Source organism: Aethina tumida, chromosome 1 (genome assembly GCF_024364675.1).
Source record: "Aethina tumida isolate Nest 87 chromosome 1, icAetTumi1.1, whole genome shotgun sequence".
In the NCBI taxonomy this organism is placed as follows: Eukaryota; Metazoa; Arthropoda; class Insecta; order Coleoptera; family Nitidulidae; genus Aethina; species Aethina tumida.
The window spans coordinates 75709448-75726542 of NC_065435.1; the positions used below are offsets into that span (position 1 = coordinate 75709448).

The 17095-nt window shown below is 31.1% G+C and overlaps 1 protein-coding gene across 5 annotated transcripts in view; it reads right to left on the reverse strand.

The window, feature by feature from the left end:
- The window catches only part of LOC109594648 (bone morphogenetic protein receptor type-1B), an 86060-nt gene that overhangs the window by 5988 nt on the left and 62977 nt on the right, over positions 1–17095 (reverse strand). The window contains exon 1 of one of the 5 annotated variants that reach the window (XM_020009882.2): positions 13791–14094. The exons of 2 other annotated variants lie outside the window; for them this stretch is intronic. In XM_020009882.2, the coding sequence (XP_019865441.1) occupies positions 13791–13839 (49 nt within the window). In that variant the 5' untranslated portion in view covers positions 13840–14094. Of the gene's footprint in view, positions 1–827; positions 986–10478; positions 10819–13790; positions 14095–17095 lie in introns of those variants that run through there. 2 more of the 5 variants (XM_049967816.1, XM_020009885.2) reach the window with 2 other exon arrangements.

Consider the following 17095-nt stretch of genomic DNA (forward strand, 5'->3'; position numbering starts at 1 on the left):
CCTGTTTATATATAATTTTATACACCAAAATCGCCGAAATTAACATTACACGAGTCGCAAAGAATTTGCGGCGATAAAAAAAATGATTCATGTACCACAAATTTGACCAGTAAATATAAAAAAATGTTTATAAAAGCAAATATTTTCGATAATTTCATGATGTTGATAAGAGCGTTCGAGAAAATCCCAACAGAAGCACTTTCGTTCGGCATAAATTATAATGAATCGTTGTTATTGACCTGAATCCTTTTGGTTCGTTCGTTTTTTTTAGGCCGCACGAGATTTACAAACAGTCCAAATTCTAAATAAAACCGTGAGTAAAATTTGAATAATTATCGAGGAAAATATTTCAGCTATGTGAAGGTTATAAGACGGGCGCACACAGATCTTTGTCCAACGGTCCAGTTTCTGTGTTAAATATGTTAGTATATATATATACATATATTATTTTGGCGTTATTATCATGTTGAATATTAAAGTATTTGATTAACTTAAACAGGTGCGGTCTAAATAGTTCACAACAACGAACAGATGGTGTTTTATCAAACAACCTTACATACTAAATCACGACTTTAAAGGAATTACAGCGTGTATTTGTTTTAATTATCGTTATGTGCACAGTTTTCGAAGATAATACCATGTTTTCACGGTGCTATTGACCCAAATCCAAAACATCTACCATATATAGAGTGAAAACACCCGACCCAAGAACGTTGCATCACGTCCAAGGCTGCATTTCCACCCGGCCCGCAACGTGAACGAAAAAAATAAATAACCGAAACGCGGGGCCGTATGGAATTCCTCAGTACCAGACGGTCGAAACTTACTTTGAACCTCGGTGACGTACATGGCGTCCGGGCGCGAAACTCTTGACTCACTTTTGCACACACATCCGCGACACGAGTCCCTTTTTTCCGAATTGTACGCGCACTCGCAACGGATACGACGTGGACCCAACGGAATCTCGACTGGTACTGCCTGGCGAGAGATCGACGACGCGCCGCCGTTCCTTCGCCTCTCTCGGAGAAGGCTCTCCGTGGCAGGCAGGTAGAGGGAAGTACAGCGCCGGCCAAGAGTTTAAGCGGAGCCGGGGCCCGTGGCGCCTCCCGATCCGAAGACGGAGTCTGCGGCAAGGGCCTCGGGGGCCACAGCCCCGGACCACAATTAAAACCGTAATCATTGTCATCGAATTATATTTTTATGCAATGACGGTTAATCAGTTATCTGTGTAATTGATACTGAACGGCAATTGGTACTTTTTCTAAAATGTTATCGATAATAATTCGCATTAATTAATAGATTCAAGATCAAGAGGACAAAGTTAACACCTGTAATTTACTTAGAATAACGACCTGCATTTAATTTAATTCGAAAAAAGTAACAAAAAATAGTACTTAATAGAACTGATTTTGTTTGGGTTGTTATGGCTGAGGCCTCGGTACGTGTGTATGTGGGCCCTCGCACCACAGCGCCAGTATTTCAAAATTAATTGGTTTTCTGGACGGAGAAACGCCAGGACTCGATCCCCATTGTGTTCCTGGGGTAATCTTCGGTTCATTATGTTGGATGTCAATCAATTTAATAACCGGTACGATTCGTCTCGAACCTTAGAGGTGTTAAAACAGTACCGCGATGTATTGTTGTTGGGTCTGTAAAATGTTACAGTACGAACGAGGGCGTAATCCAATTAATTCTTACAACACACGATCCTTAAGGCATATATGCGTTACTTTCCAAATGGCACATGTACAATATATCATTACATTGTTAATTAACTGTAACAAGTTTCGAATTAACTAATCTGACATTAGTGTAAGTCACTTTCCAAAACAGCTTCACAATTCATTCGAGAACTGTTTCCATAATTGTTCCATTTCAGAAATGTAATCCAATAAAATGTGGCTGGTACTGGTTAAACTTATAATATGAAAATTCCACACCACCTCGATTACTGAGAAAATAGCGTTGAAAAGTACCGCGAATTCGTATGTTAGAAATGCAATTTACATTAGTACGACCTTGCCATTATCGTGCAACCTTGCGGACCCCTTTTTTTTTAACGGCAGGAAGCCTACGCGCATGCACGTTTTCGTGTGTGAGTGCGACTGGTCAGTTTTCCTATGAAAATAACCGACGTTTATGGTACCGCACCATCGCAGACGGTTATCATTAAATCCTTAATGGGATCCTGTTATAATTAATAGGAGATTACCGAAAGGGTGTCCGAAGTTGAATTATGGACGTTTCTAGGTACCAAATTTAATATTAATTTTATTGGTGGTACTCGGAATAGACGCTATTGCGGTTATTATGAAAAACAGGATCTTTCCAAATTAGGGTGAATGACAGTTTTACTACTAGAATATAAATCAGAAAGTGCACATGTTGTTTCATTCTGTACGACTTGTCCTAATTAAGTACCGAATGGGAAACTAAACACCCCATTTGTGCCAGTCGATTGGTTTACCAGGAGGGATGGAATTTGTGTGGTTTTAAAATAAATTTCGACCTTTTGTACTCGTAGACGCTTACATAACGAAAAAATTGAAACTGTGACAAGTTTTTAACCTTGCCATTTCCGGCCGACATTTTTAGATTCATGTGTCGAGATTCTTCTAATTATTTTAATACAAATCGCCGCCAATTATGCGGCTTTAATCGAATGGAATTAGTTGAGTTTTTCTTGTACTAATTGCGCGTTTGTTCGCCGCAGATCTTGTTTTCATAGTCCAGGATCGGAACCTTGCGATGTAACGTCAAAAAGGAATGTCTGGATTCGACGTTGCAAATAGTTACGGTCATTTCGCGGTGCTTATCTATTGTAATTGCGAGAGGCGAAAACTTATTAAAGTTTTATGGGATTGTAAAAACGGCGTGACATATTGGGCAGGGTCACACTTTGCGTTTTACTAGCGTGAAAATATACAGTCGTAATGGATTTTTGAGTGTGGTGTCAATAATTTTCCTTAAAGGTCTTTTATTGAAGTTTCTCGTTGTTTCTTTTAAAGACTGTTCTCTCTTGGATCTTCCTTTCATCTCAATCTGTGAATACACAACCGTCATGAATTTTTAAAAATCTCTCATTGAAATTTCTTACTGTTTTTTTAAACAGTTTTCTCTCCCCTTTTAACAGTTCAATTATTTGTGAATTGGAGACACAATTCATAAATTAACACATGAAACAAACATACAACCTTAATAGACTTCTGAGTGTGGAGTCACTAATTCTCTTCTGCTGAACCTTACTTGTTTCAAAATATCTGTCTGCAAATCGAAGACGCAACTGCATTGTAAAAGACTACAGCATGCATCATTCGTAATTTTCCTTAAATATCTTTCATAAAAGTTTCTTCTTTGTTTTAAAAATTGTTCTCTTTTAAATATTTCTTTTATCAGCAAACTACTTGTGAATCGGAAATATAGTTCGTACATTAACATGGACATAAAAACAACAATGGTAATCTTTTGCTGAAGTCTCTTCTTGTTTATCTCAAAGACTGTGTTACCCTAATCCATGATTTTGACAAAATAATTATTTCTAAATCAGAGGAGACATAATTGTGATTTCATTTTACCAACTATCTTTAAATTATCCTCTATAAAAGTTTTGTTTTTCTTTTAAAATTTTTTTCTTAAATATTTCTTTTACCAGAATATTTGATTGAGAGTCTGAAACACATGCAGTTTGTAGTCTAAACCCAAACATAAAAAGATTCAATTCCAATAAATTTTTGGAGTGTGATGTCAATCATCTTAAGATCTTCTATTGAAATTAATTTTATATTTAATTTAAAAATGGTTATCTGTCATGTTTGTTTTATTAGAATAATTGTTTGAGAGTCGCAGACGCAATTTGTAGATTAAAAGACAGTCTGTCGTAAAAAAGATGACATAACAGGACGGTCGCGTTCGCATCTGCGTCTGAGTCGCGACGAAAATAATCGTGGATAAGGCACCTGAAACATTCGTCCATTATTTATAGATCGTCGCGTTTCGTTTTCGTCCCGTTTTGTTGTGTCTCGCCGTCTCACTACAAAATCCGCAACATCTACGACGATACGAAACTCATCCGATCGCGAAATCAGATGTCGGACCTTCGGAACGTTTCGAATTGCCGGAGCATCCTGTTCTGAAAAAAATCCGACACATCTGGACAGGAAACGGGTATTAAGATCGCGCCTCACACCGGGACTTTGCCCGACTATAAATACCCAATTAGTGAGCGCCGAAACTCACACGAAACTCTTTTGCGAATCTTTGAGAGCCATTGTTGTCACCCCCGAAAATGTTCGTCAGCTTTAAATTCGGACGGTGAGCAAGCGGGCCTCGGGGGCCTTCGAAAGACTGGTAGTTTCACCGAACGCCCTTCGAAATTATCGTGTAATTATTGTAATGACTCCGGCCCGAACATTTATGCAAATCCGATTGGACGCAACGGTTCAACAATAATAAATTATCGTGTGGGTTTTACGAAGAGATTGAAAAGAAAAAGAAATGCGCCCAAGGAGGAGGAGGGATTCGCGGTGCGAGGGATCGGCTAATTGTTGTCCAATTAATTGTATTAGAGTAATTAAGGCCGCCGACGAGATAGAAGACGAGCAATCGGTGATTATCCTGCTCTTATTAAGCCGTAACGAACGTTAATTACGCGGCTCAATGAAAACGTGGAAACCGAAGAAAACGTAAGTATGAACGCAACACGATTTGAATAGATTCGAAAAGGTTGGAGCGCGACAACAGTTCAACTTTACTTGGTGGTTTGTGTTGGCGTAGACGAACGAGCGTTAGAACGTGTCGGAATAGAAAAAACGCTCATGCAAATTATCAAGTCGCACACCTGGCCGCCGCCGGTCGCACTAGATTCCCCTTTTTTCCTCCACTTGACCAGCCAATCGTTACCCCCGGAGGCTGTGGTGGCTCCTCCGTCACACCCCGAGAGAAAAATTAATAAAAACGCCGTCCACGGACGATCCGAGGGATCGATACCGATCGCCGTAGGTGCGAGAAATTGTTTGTAAACGCGGCGGGGCGACCGATTCCCCTCCTCTGCGTCGCAGGCGAAGAGGTTCCCTCATGCCCACGGACCATGCGGTCAGGAGCGCGGATAACGATCGGCCGGATTGCGGGCTTTTAATTTACGATCGCATAGGTGTCGGTGCACCGTAATTTCGACCCGGGTTCGCCCCGGGGCGCTCATCTCGACCTTGACGACCGTCGCCGTTGCCGGATTGTCGTTTGTCGAATCGGATTTGGGATTGACTCAGTTACATTACCAAGCTGGCCAGTTCGTGGGCTGTACTCACCTGAAAATTACAAAATATAAAATTAGTCGTGACAAAAATTGCTGGATATAAAAATAGACATTTCTATTTGAATCATAAATTACATTTTTTTGTAATACTTATTTTTTCCACGGCAATAAATCATAACCGGTCGTAATTTCTCAAGTTTTATTTAAACATGCACAATATTATTGAAGTGACAAACGACCCGAGATAATTTCAAAAATTACGTCGTAAATCACGCTTCCATCTAAATAAAAAAAAGCACCGATATAACATTATCTAATCCACACATTTCTGTATAAACATGCGCATTTTCCGGACGAATTGTACGAATTCGTGATGGTAAAACTCGATGCCAAATCGAAAACGTAGAAATTTCTTCGCTCCCCGATATTCGATATATTCGCGTTATCTCGTCCGGAGGATCTTTCGTTCGACTGAAAACAAAATAATAAAAGAAAAGACGTGAATTCGTTACGCGGTTCGGTCCGGGTACCGGAGAAGTGGTTCCTTGGCGCCTCTCCGAGCTCTGCTCTCTGCCAAGGGTCAAATGCGACTGACTGGTTCTTTATTTCGTTTTTTGTCTTGTTCAGAGACAATGAGCGATTACGAGGTGGAATCGATAAGAATACGTATTTGTGTTACCATTATCTTTTCGTTATATTGGCTTTAAAATTATATAACGTTGGTTTGTGGTATTTATTTTAAAGAGTTTGATCCATAATTTGGCATAGACGTCGATTGTCAAAAATTCTACATTGTGCTAATGATTTTTTACATTATTTATTTGATAAAATTATTGAAATTATCAAATTAGGGGTGTTTTGAAGATTCTTCTTTTGTGAATTAAGATCCATTATTTACTAAGTAAATTTATCGATATTTTATACTCAACTTTTTATTATTTTAATAAATTTTCAAAATTGTTTTGTTAAGTTTAACTATATTATTAAATAATATTTTATATTTTTATAATGGTTATGCTATTTGTTATTTTTCTATATTATATTGTGTAATGTGTAGTGAAATAGATGTGTACATAAATAATTTTTCTTTTATTATTTATTATTAGTATACGTGTATTATATGTATATTCCATCAATATTTACAACCCAATTTTTTATAATATTAATATAAATCATTTGAGACGTAAATAAATAATGAAAAATGTATTATTTGTTTATTTTTGTGTTTTATATTATTGTGTAACTTATACATTTTTGTTTTTCTTTTAAACGCCTAATAATCCAGTTTTATTTGAACAATTATAGTCTATATCGAAAATATGCACTATATTGTGTATTATATAGTACGAAAAGCGTTTAATCCGTCTAAATTTGGGAAGAGACATCATGCACGACACAGACAGTAGAGGTCCCCAGTTTGTCCCGTAGAAAGAGACTTAGTGTCTCTGTCGTGTATGATGTCTCTGTCAAAAATCAGATGGGTCAAACGCTTTCCGCACTGTATGTATATTTTCTCTATTCTATCAATATCTAATGCCCAATTATTTTTAATATTTTTACAAAAAATCTTTCAAACATAAATATTATATAATTTATAGTATACTATTATTTTTTCTTTTTAATTCTTCTGTTGACTGGAATACAATTTGAAATGTCTATTAATTCAATTAGACTTTAATGATTCTATAATTTATATAAATAATCTTGATTCTATGTATAAACAAAAATATACGTAAATAATTTTAATAATATTATTATTTTTTATTATTTAATATTTGCATATATTTTTATATTTCCTTTATTATGTTAAGATTTGCTATCTCTTTTTTATTATTTTAAGTATTAAAAACCTCCCCATCGACTATTAATATCATCAATAGGTCATTGCGTAAGTGAAAATATCAGCAATGGAATTGGCCGATGAGAAAAAGTTGCCATCATAGTTATTAATTAAGACTGAACTAAAACATGTCCAAATATAGACACAGTGAATGACAGATTAATAACAAGACATTTATAAAGCTTTCTTTTCGTTGCAGAAAAAAATGTTACAAAGCCAACAAAATGTTTACTGTCATTTAAAATACAATAAATACCAACAACAATTTATGCACACAGAGAAATCACCGAAGGCGAAGCTTTCTTAATTAATGACTCGGTGTTTTGTTTCGACACACTTTAAAATACATACAAAACACAACGAACCAACATATGTCTCCTAGAATTTGTGCAATTCAATACGGCTTTGTCTGGCACCAATTATTATAGCGAATGTTACTAATAAAAATAAACTTAAACAGGGGACAAATTTAAACCTCAGCAAGCAATTTAAATGAGATTAACGACAAGTTTTTGCATCAGATAATTATCCATTAACCCGAACGCGATCGAGATGATTATCTATCGCAGTGTTGTATTCACACTTTTACAATTAGACGCCAAATAAAAGAACAAAAACAAAACGTCGACAGATTATTAAACGTGACGGGCAATTAGAAATAAACGAGAACCCGTTCTATTTTTCATGTGGTTCGGCGTCCCGAAAACTTCGGCCTTAATTAAGTGTCAGACGGACAAATGATTTAGGATCGGGAACCCCGCGGTCACGAACGTCGTTTTGGGTACCGGCAGTAGCGTAGTCAACCCTAAATATATTCCTATAAATTTCAGACGTGGAACGAGAAAAACAACAAACGGTCTTATGAAAGGCGAAATTTGTTCCGTTTCGTCGCAAGTCGGAAAACCGTCGTGTACAACAAAGAACGGCGTGACGGAACGCAAGATTCGCCGTGAAGACCGGGACGTTTTTTTATTTTAATTTGTTCGGCGCATAATAATCGTAATAGCTATGGAGAAAAAGGTGCCCACGTATTGGGTTGTGCAATTTCCATATGCAAATGGACGTACGTTCTTTTTATTTTTATTTTTATTTTTATTTTTTGTATTTTTATTATCGCTCCGAACGAACGAAATAATAGTGTACGTTCGCCTGAAATGAGTTTTAATTAGCGGGTTTATCTACGCGGACCGTTAGTCCGTTTTTCGACCTGCCTCGATATCAGTGCTCCATGTTCTTTACGATATTTTGTAATTGCTTCATAAAATAATAATAATCGTGTGTGCGTACGCAGTTCATACGTTTCACCTTAAAATATGTGGACAATCTTTGACGTAAACCTTGTTTTTGCTAATGTCTAAATTCCAAATAAAATAAAAGATGAAACAACACAGAATTATTTAAAAACGAAAATAGTGTTTAATATGTGTAAAATATATAAAAATTCATCAACAATAAAAGAAAGTATCGAAGTGGTTCTCGATGTTCATATTCATATTCTAGATAGTGATATAATAAAGAAAAATATGCACATTTTATTCGATTCATCTTAATCATTAAAAAAAAATTATCAAAGAAAACTGGCTACAAAATAAAGTACAAAATAAAATTGAACCAATTTTTAATCGTAAAAATGCATTTACAACAAAACGAATTATAGCTAAATATCTACACCAAAAATCTTAAGCTCATGATTTATATTTTTTAGGCTTTCCAATAAATTGTTAAAAAATATGTATAATTTATTCGTTTTATCTTGAAACAGAAAAAGCAATTAATATACAGCTAGCATCATAAATTTGAATGATTTTTTAATGACTAAAATCTAAATAAAAAATTGAACAGAACCAATATTTCAAGTTTGTAAACATAAAATACATAGACAAGAAAAAAATATACGATTAGAAATTATCTAAGAAAAGAATATTAGGCACTGTTTTCTTTTACAAGAACAATAAATATGTATAAAAATTATTTTTATTTCATTATTTACTAAACATATTATTCTATGTGTATATGTTATATAACAATTTTCTGTATTTTCACTCCATAAATATTTACTACTTAACTCCTTGTTATATTATTAAAGTTTTAAAAACTGTTATTAGATAATTAGATCTCATTTTATAATATATTTCTACAACATGCTTAACCAAATGAACAATTTATTTTTAGTTCAATATATTCGTTTTAAGTTTGTGTTGCCAATTATTATATTTTTCGTAATTGTGTATAATTTATAGCACTGAATCAATTTTGACTTGTAAAATCGACAACAAAAAAAATGTCGTTTAATATCTACACAAAAAACTCAAGAAGAGAGTTCTTAATGTTCTTTAAGTTTTGTAATAAATATTTAAAAACTATGTACAGTTCATTCGCTTCATCTTAAAACAGAGAAAATCATTAAGATACAACTAACATAATAAACTTAAAACCGATTTGATTTGATGACTAAAATCTACATAAATAAAATACAAAATACTGAACAGAAACAATATGTGAACTTTGTAAAATTTATAAAAATTTATCGATAAGAAAAAATATATATGTGGATTAACTTGATTAACTATGTACTACTAGATATATTACTATTTTTAAAGTACTCTACTTGAACTGAATTTCAAATTTAAACTGTTACAGCCTACACAGATTTTGCGTTTTATGTGTTTTTCATATACTTGACTTTTAAAAATTTTTGTCTAAACTAACTGCATATGATGGAATCACATTTTATAATACTTTTATGTTTTGGTTTTTCTCTTTTACGTAAACGTAAGATGCGTGAATAATGGGGAATATTTTAATTGATAATTTTTGTTTAAAAATATAAATATATGTATTAAAAATCTTGATAAAATGTTATACCAATAATTTTTGATGTCCTGTACGTTCTCTAATAAATGATGAAAAAGTTGAATATCGTTGGATAAAATTAATAAAATATACAACTGATTTTTAAAAGAAATGACCAAGAACTAAAAATAAATCACAAAGAAAACATAACAAAAGCAACAGCTAAACTTTGTAAAACTTATGTAAACTCATAAAGAAACACAAGAAAAACAGTAAAAATCTGGATAAAAACTTATGCTAGTAGATTTTAGTTCTAAATGTTGAGCAAAAAAAGTGAGGACAACCTATTAATTTCTCCTTAAAATACAGAAAAAATACAATGAGAAAAAAAAAAATAATTAAAACACAAAAGAGAAGTGAAATAACGATTATTGAAAGATTGAGAAGAAATGATCGAAGTAGACAGTGCGTCTCTAAATTCCGCGATCCGACATAACAGTTTCGATTCTTGTCAGTGGGTCAACGTTGCATTTACGTACCGGAATCCGCGCGCCCAACAAATAATACTCGACTCGAGCACCTGATTAAAATTACCTGTCATTGAAACGCCTCCGTTTTTCCCCGCTCCACTGGCAATTTTTTCCTTTTAGATAATGACCGGTGCGTGCCCAACACTTTTACCAGCCCCTATAATCAAATCCGCCGAAATTGTATGTCATTTTAAACAATCACTGGCTTTTTTCTCTCTCTGCACACAGACACACACACTGAGACAAGCACACTTATATTTGTAAGGGATGATGGTTCGTTAACCTCCGCGAATCGACGACGATTGTGATGAAAAGGGTGGTCGGAAGTGGATTAGGGGAGGATTTGTGACCCTCGAGTTCCGCACATAGCGGTACAGTCGCGGCGAAAAGTTGCGTTGCACTGGCCGTTTGGCCGTTTATCTTGTTCTGTAGTGTTGAAAAATGTAAATAAACGATTGATAGCGATTTAGACTGGCGCCTGATGCACCAAAATCCGAGGGAACCCGCGTTTATTTACGACGTTCGATACATTTCGTTCGTAATTAATTAACATTCGGCTAGTTGTGACGAGATATTTGTCGGTGTTAAAACTGTTGTTGTTGTTGTTATTGTTGTTCAGTCCAGTTTCGGACCGTTTACTTCTATCTTTAACATTTTATGAAAAATGTAACTTATCTAACTCTAATCAATTTGAAAACGATGCATTCATTGAATGTTTAATCCATTAAACGTTTGATGTATGTATGTAATATAGAATTTTGGAATAGAGATCTATAATATAATATTTGTAGGACTCAAATTATGGTAAGTATCGGCATTGACGCCATCACTCTGGCCAGGCCGATTAGCAAAATTTTGCCTGCGCCCGTGGTTTTTCATCTTGTATGAACTGAAATACAAATTTAAAAACCTAATTGATTAATAATTATGCAGTCTACATTGACAATTTGCGTTTGCGTAAAATAACTATCTACATAAATAATTTTTATTTCATTAATTACTAAACATATTATTCTATGTGCATATATTAGTTTAGCTATATTTCTATACTGTGTTTACCACTTTTTTATTTTTTATTAAATAATTGAAGTTTTAAAAAATTTCATTAGAATGAATCTTATTTCATAATATCTTTATAAAACATGCTTAACCAAATGAACAATTCAATTAAAAATATATTTTTAATTGATTAATTTAACTTAGTTTATGTTTGTAAATTAAAATTAAAAAAAAACACTCGATCTAATAAAAAGCTTAATACAATAAATAAAAACATATACAATACAAACACCATAAAAATATAAAATTCCAAATGTTTTGGAAAACCCTGGAATTTCCAATAACTAAACAATGGGTGCTACAAATATTTGTGTAAATTTTCTGAAATTTTTTAATTTTTGTGAATTTAAAAGCTTAACCAACCACATAAATAACATTTTGAATTTTTTAAAATATATTGTAAATTGCATTATTTTATTAAATTGTTCATATGATATTTTAATAAAGAAATATTTAAAATTCCAAGTCAAATTTATTTCCTAAAATATGTAAAATATAATTTATATTTTAATAAAAAAATAAATTTTGAAACCAAATTAATAATTTTAAATTATATTCTGTTTTTCATAAAAATTTGTGAATTTAAAAGCTTAACCAATCACATAAATAATATTCTAGATATATTGTAAATTACATTATTTCATAAATTTGTTGATATGACAATTTAATAAAGAAATATTTAAAATTCCAAGACAAATTTATTTCTTAAAACACGTAATTTATAATTTATATTTTAATAAAAATTAAATTTTGAAACCAAATTAATTTAAATTATATTTAGTTTTCATAAAAATTTTGTGAATTTAAAAGCTTAACAAACCACATAAATAACATTATGAATTTCTTAAATATATTGTAAATTGCATTATTTCATTAATTTGTTGATATGACAATTTAATAAAGAAATGTTTAAAATTCTAAGTCAAATTTATTTCCTAAAATATGTAATTTATAATTTATATTTTAATAAAAAAATAAAATTTAAAACCAAATTAATAATTTTAAATTATATTCAGTTTTTCATAAATGTTGTGAATTTAAAATATTAACCACCCACATAAATAACATTCTGATTTTTTTTTAATATATTGTAAATTGCATTATTTCATTAATTTGTTGATATGACAATTTAATAAAGAAATATTTAAAACTCCAAATCAAAGTTATTTCCTAAAATACGTAATTAATAATTTATATTTTAATAAAAAAATAAATTTTGAAACCAAATTAATAATTTTAAATTATATCCAGTTTGTTATAAAAATTTTGAATTTTTTAAAATACATTGTTGCTATAACAAATTAATAAAAAAATATTTATAATTCCAAATCAAATTTATTTCCTAAAATACGTGATTCGTAATTTATATTTTAATAAAAAAATAAATTTTGAAATCAAATTAATGATTTTAAATTATATTTAGTTTAGTTATAAAAATTTATTTTTTGACTATACATTTAAAAATATACGTTTTGATAAAAACATAGTAAGATTTTAAGTGTAGTTATTTATATTAACATAAAATATTCTAATACAAAATATTACAATTTTATGCCCGCCACAAATCTATTGTGACAATTTTTATGACCCAAAAATGAGAAACATTAATTATGATATTTACGAATTAAATGAATTTCTTTTAAATTTCATTTACTGTATTATATATTAATAAGTCTGTGGATTAAAAATAATATTTTTTACGACTTTATTTCTCCTAAACCATTTAAACCATTTGAAAAATGTGAAACACATCTAGCATATCAGATAGTGACTTTTACGCATTAGTTCTCAGAAATAGTTTAATTCTTCTTGTGCCAACAAGACGCACAAGTTCAATTTTGTCTGTTGACACCTCCATATAATGTGAAAATATGACATTTTTTCACATACAGTTAATATTTAAAATTTAAGCTTAAAGATTGTTTATCTTCTTTTACATTATTAAGTACGTTTAGACTGAAAAATACACAGGAAACTAAATTTCCAATATATCATATTATCACCTTTATCAATCAATACACAGATAACACAATATTTGTAAACGACAGTTCGAATAATTCTGGTCACAATCTATAAATACAAACCGAAACAAATACATCATTCAAAACCATTTTTTATTGTTTATCGCATACAATTTTATCATTCATTTTGATAAAACGCCACTTGAAAATCGAAACGAGACAATAGAATATTTTTCTGTTTAAAGCGGGCTTATTTATTAGTCGAAACAAACCTTGACGATAATTTATTTGGTCATTTGTATGTTATTAGGAAAACAATCGTTAACATTATTATTATTGTTTTGTTTTATCCATACCGTTCTGCTTTTTGTTACGCATGTTCCTATTTTTCCTCCTCGGCATCATAAGTGTTTATATAAATCCAAAATAATAAGGTCCGTACACAAAACTGTTTCTCGGCCACTTATCACAGATCACAGCAACATCTTGTTTGTAATCGTTAAATGTGAACTTATCGAAAACCGATTGCGAACGGGACGTTTCGGATCGCGCATCCTTTCGCAACGGAACCGTGCACGGACAGCGCATACGGATCGTTCGATCGTTCACCGGGTCGCGGTCCGCGTCCAACTGAGCGCGCCCGTCCCGACTTCAGGTTGTTATAGCGACCGAACGGAGAGGACGGACTCCGCTCGGATCAGTGTGGCCATTCAGCAAACCGGGTTTCACGGGTCTAAGACGATTTTGGACTGCTCGTTTTCGTCCACCACGTTCGGTTTCCGAATCGAAACGCGACTGCCGTGGATACGCATGATGTTTTTAGTATTAGTTTTTTCCAATTTTATATTTACCTGCAAAGCGTTTTAAATAATATTTGCGGTCGGCATTATTTGACGACCTTGCATTATTAGGATAAAATTTTGGAGTCGGTGTGAATATAGTACATTTTTCTTTCAATATAATTATGAAATTAATAATACAACCACAATTATAAAATAAACAATGATAATAATGTAATAAACAATCTATATTTATTTATGGTTAAATTAATTGTAAAAATATATTATTTAATTATTAAAATAATCTTATGCAATAAAATAATTCTGAGAGAAATACTATGATTTTGATTTCAAACACAAATGTGTTAATTAACTACCCGTTTTGTTAATATTAATATTGTTCACCGTACAAATTGTTCATTAAATTCTAAATTATTTAATACGAATGTAGTGCATATATGTGGAATATTAACAATCAATATATATTTATGGTTAAATTAATTGTAAAAATATATTGTATAATTATTAAAATAATCTTATACAATAAAATAATTCTGAGAGAAATACTATGATTTTGATTTCAAACACAAATGTGTTAATTAACTACCCGTTTTGTTAATATTAATATTGTTCACCGTACAAATTGTTCATTAAATTCTAAATTATTTAATACAAATGTAGTGCATTTACGTGCATATTTTAAATACATAATATATTTAAACTAATTATTAAAAATAATTATATAGTTATAAGTAAAGGTTAAAAATTAACAATATATTTGTAGGAACATTATTGCAGATATCATATTATGCGTTTTAGGACTATAAAAAAGGACAAATATTTATTTTATATAAAGTGTGGAAAATAATATTCAATTATAAAATTACTGATAAATCTTAACATTGGTACTTTTTAGAATAAATTTGGTATAGACTTTATTAATTCCACAGCACAACTCGTTCAATAATAATCATAATAACAATTTAGTTCAGATTAATGAAAACCAAAAGAGAAATTTTCTTTTATATTTGAAGAACTTTAAGTTTGTTTAATTGAACTGATTTCAAATGTTAATATTAAAAAAATATGTTGATTAAAAATAAATGTTAATTTAATTTAATTAATTTAAATATTAAACGAAAACTTTAAATTAATTTGAACCAAACAATATAATTAAATATAATTATTTGACTTTTTTAATAAAGAATCATTTTATAACTTGAAACAATTTACTTATTATAGTGGAAATGGAATACATAAAGGTAAAATTATAATATTTTACAATATTTTATTTTACATTTATTTTTATAAAATGATATCCTATTTTGATCATAACTGTATATAATACAATATTAATTTCGATTCTACGTGGCATTCTTTGCATTGTAGCTTTTGAAGATAGTTATTGTGAATTAAAGTAAAGTGATAAAAAAGAGTAATTAAATGTGATTATTTTATATATATATATATATATATATACAGGTAAGTTTATATATTTTTATTAAACAATGATTCTAATGAAAATTTAATTTCAGTGAGGTGTTAGTTTAATTATTAAATTGGAATTGGGAATTGGTGTAGAGGTAAGATTTTATAAATAATTAATAAATTTAATCTATGAATTTATTGATTTCGACAAAACAGAAAAATGTTTTTAAAAATAAATCCAAATTAGTAAAATGTGTTTAAATATATTAACAATATCTAGCTATTTGTTACATTTTTAATTTTTTTTATTTTGTTTCACAGATTATTCGAGGATTTTATTTTTATTTTTATTATTATTATTATTATTATTATTATTATTATTATTATTATTATTATTATTTAATTTTTGTCGGTTAGGTTAGGGTAGTTATTTTTTTTTTTTGTAATTATCTTTATTTTTTCATTAAAATGCCACAATTTAAAAAAACTTGGATAAAATTTGTTGGATCTTGCATTGAGGAAGATCCAAACAATAAATATCTTTATCGTTGCAAAGTTTGTGACAAGTCATACAAAGTGGTAAATCTGTCTGCAATTAAAAGACATCTAAAAACTAAAACACACGAAAATATTGCATGTGGAATTCCTGCAAATAAAAAATGCGAAACGAAAAAAAGTCAAAAGTTCAAATTTCGGTGGACTGAGGAGCCGCTTTTCAAACCATTTTTGGAAGAGGATCCTAATGATATTCATATGTTTAGATGTAAATTATGTGAATCGTCATTTTCATGTCTTGGGGGTAGGATGAATATTGAACGACATCGACTTCGTCATCACAATGACTCAAACACCAACGATTTCGACGGCGAGAGTAATTTTGAATTACCTGAGGGTTCTCCGGAAATGCGAAAAAGATGTGCGGAAGCTAAATTTGCACAATTAGTTGTTGAATCGGGTATTTCGCATAGAGCTGCTGAGAAATTTTTAAAATTTTTTCAAATAGTTGGTAAAGATCGTGCCACATTACAAGATATGCGTATGGGTCGAACAAAATTAACAAATGTAATAACAAATGTTTTAGGACCTTATGAAAAAGACACGCATATTGCAAAATTGCGTAATTGTAAATTTGGTTTACATATTGATGAGTTAACCGAACCGGTACAACGACAAAAATGGATGACATTTCAAACTCGATTTGTTGATGAAGAGACGATGAATGTGCGAACAGATCCATTGACAGTATTAAAACTGGATGCAACAAATACAACAGCGGAAGGTTTGTACAATCATTTTTCATCAGAAATGAGAAAATACCAGATTCCTTTTTCCAACATCTCCTCACTGTCTTCCGATAATGCGTCCGTGATGATTGGAAGCAAAAATTCATTTTTTACACGACTTAACAAGGCTTGTCCTAACGTAATTAAACTTCCTTGCCCTTCTCATACATG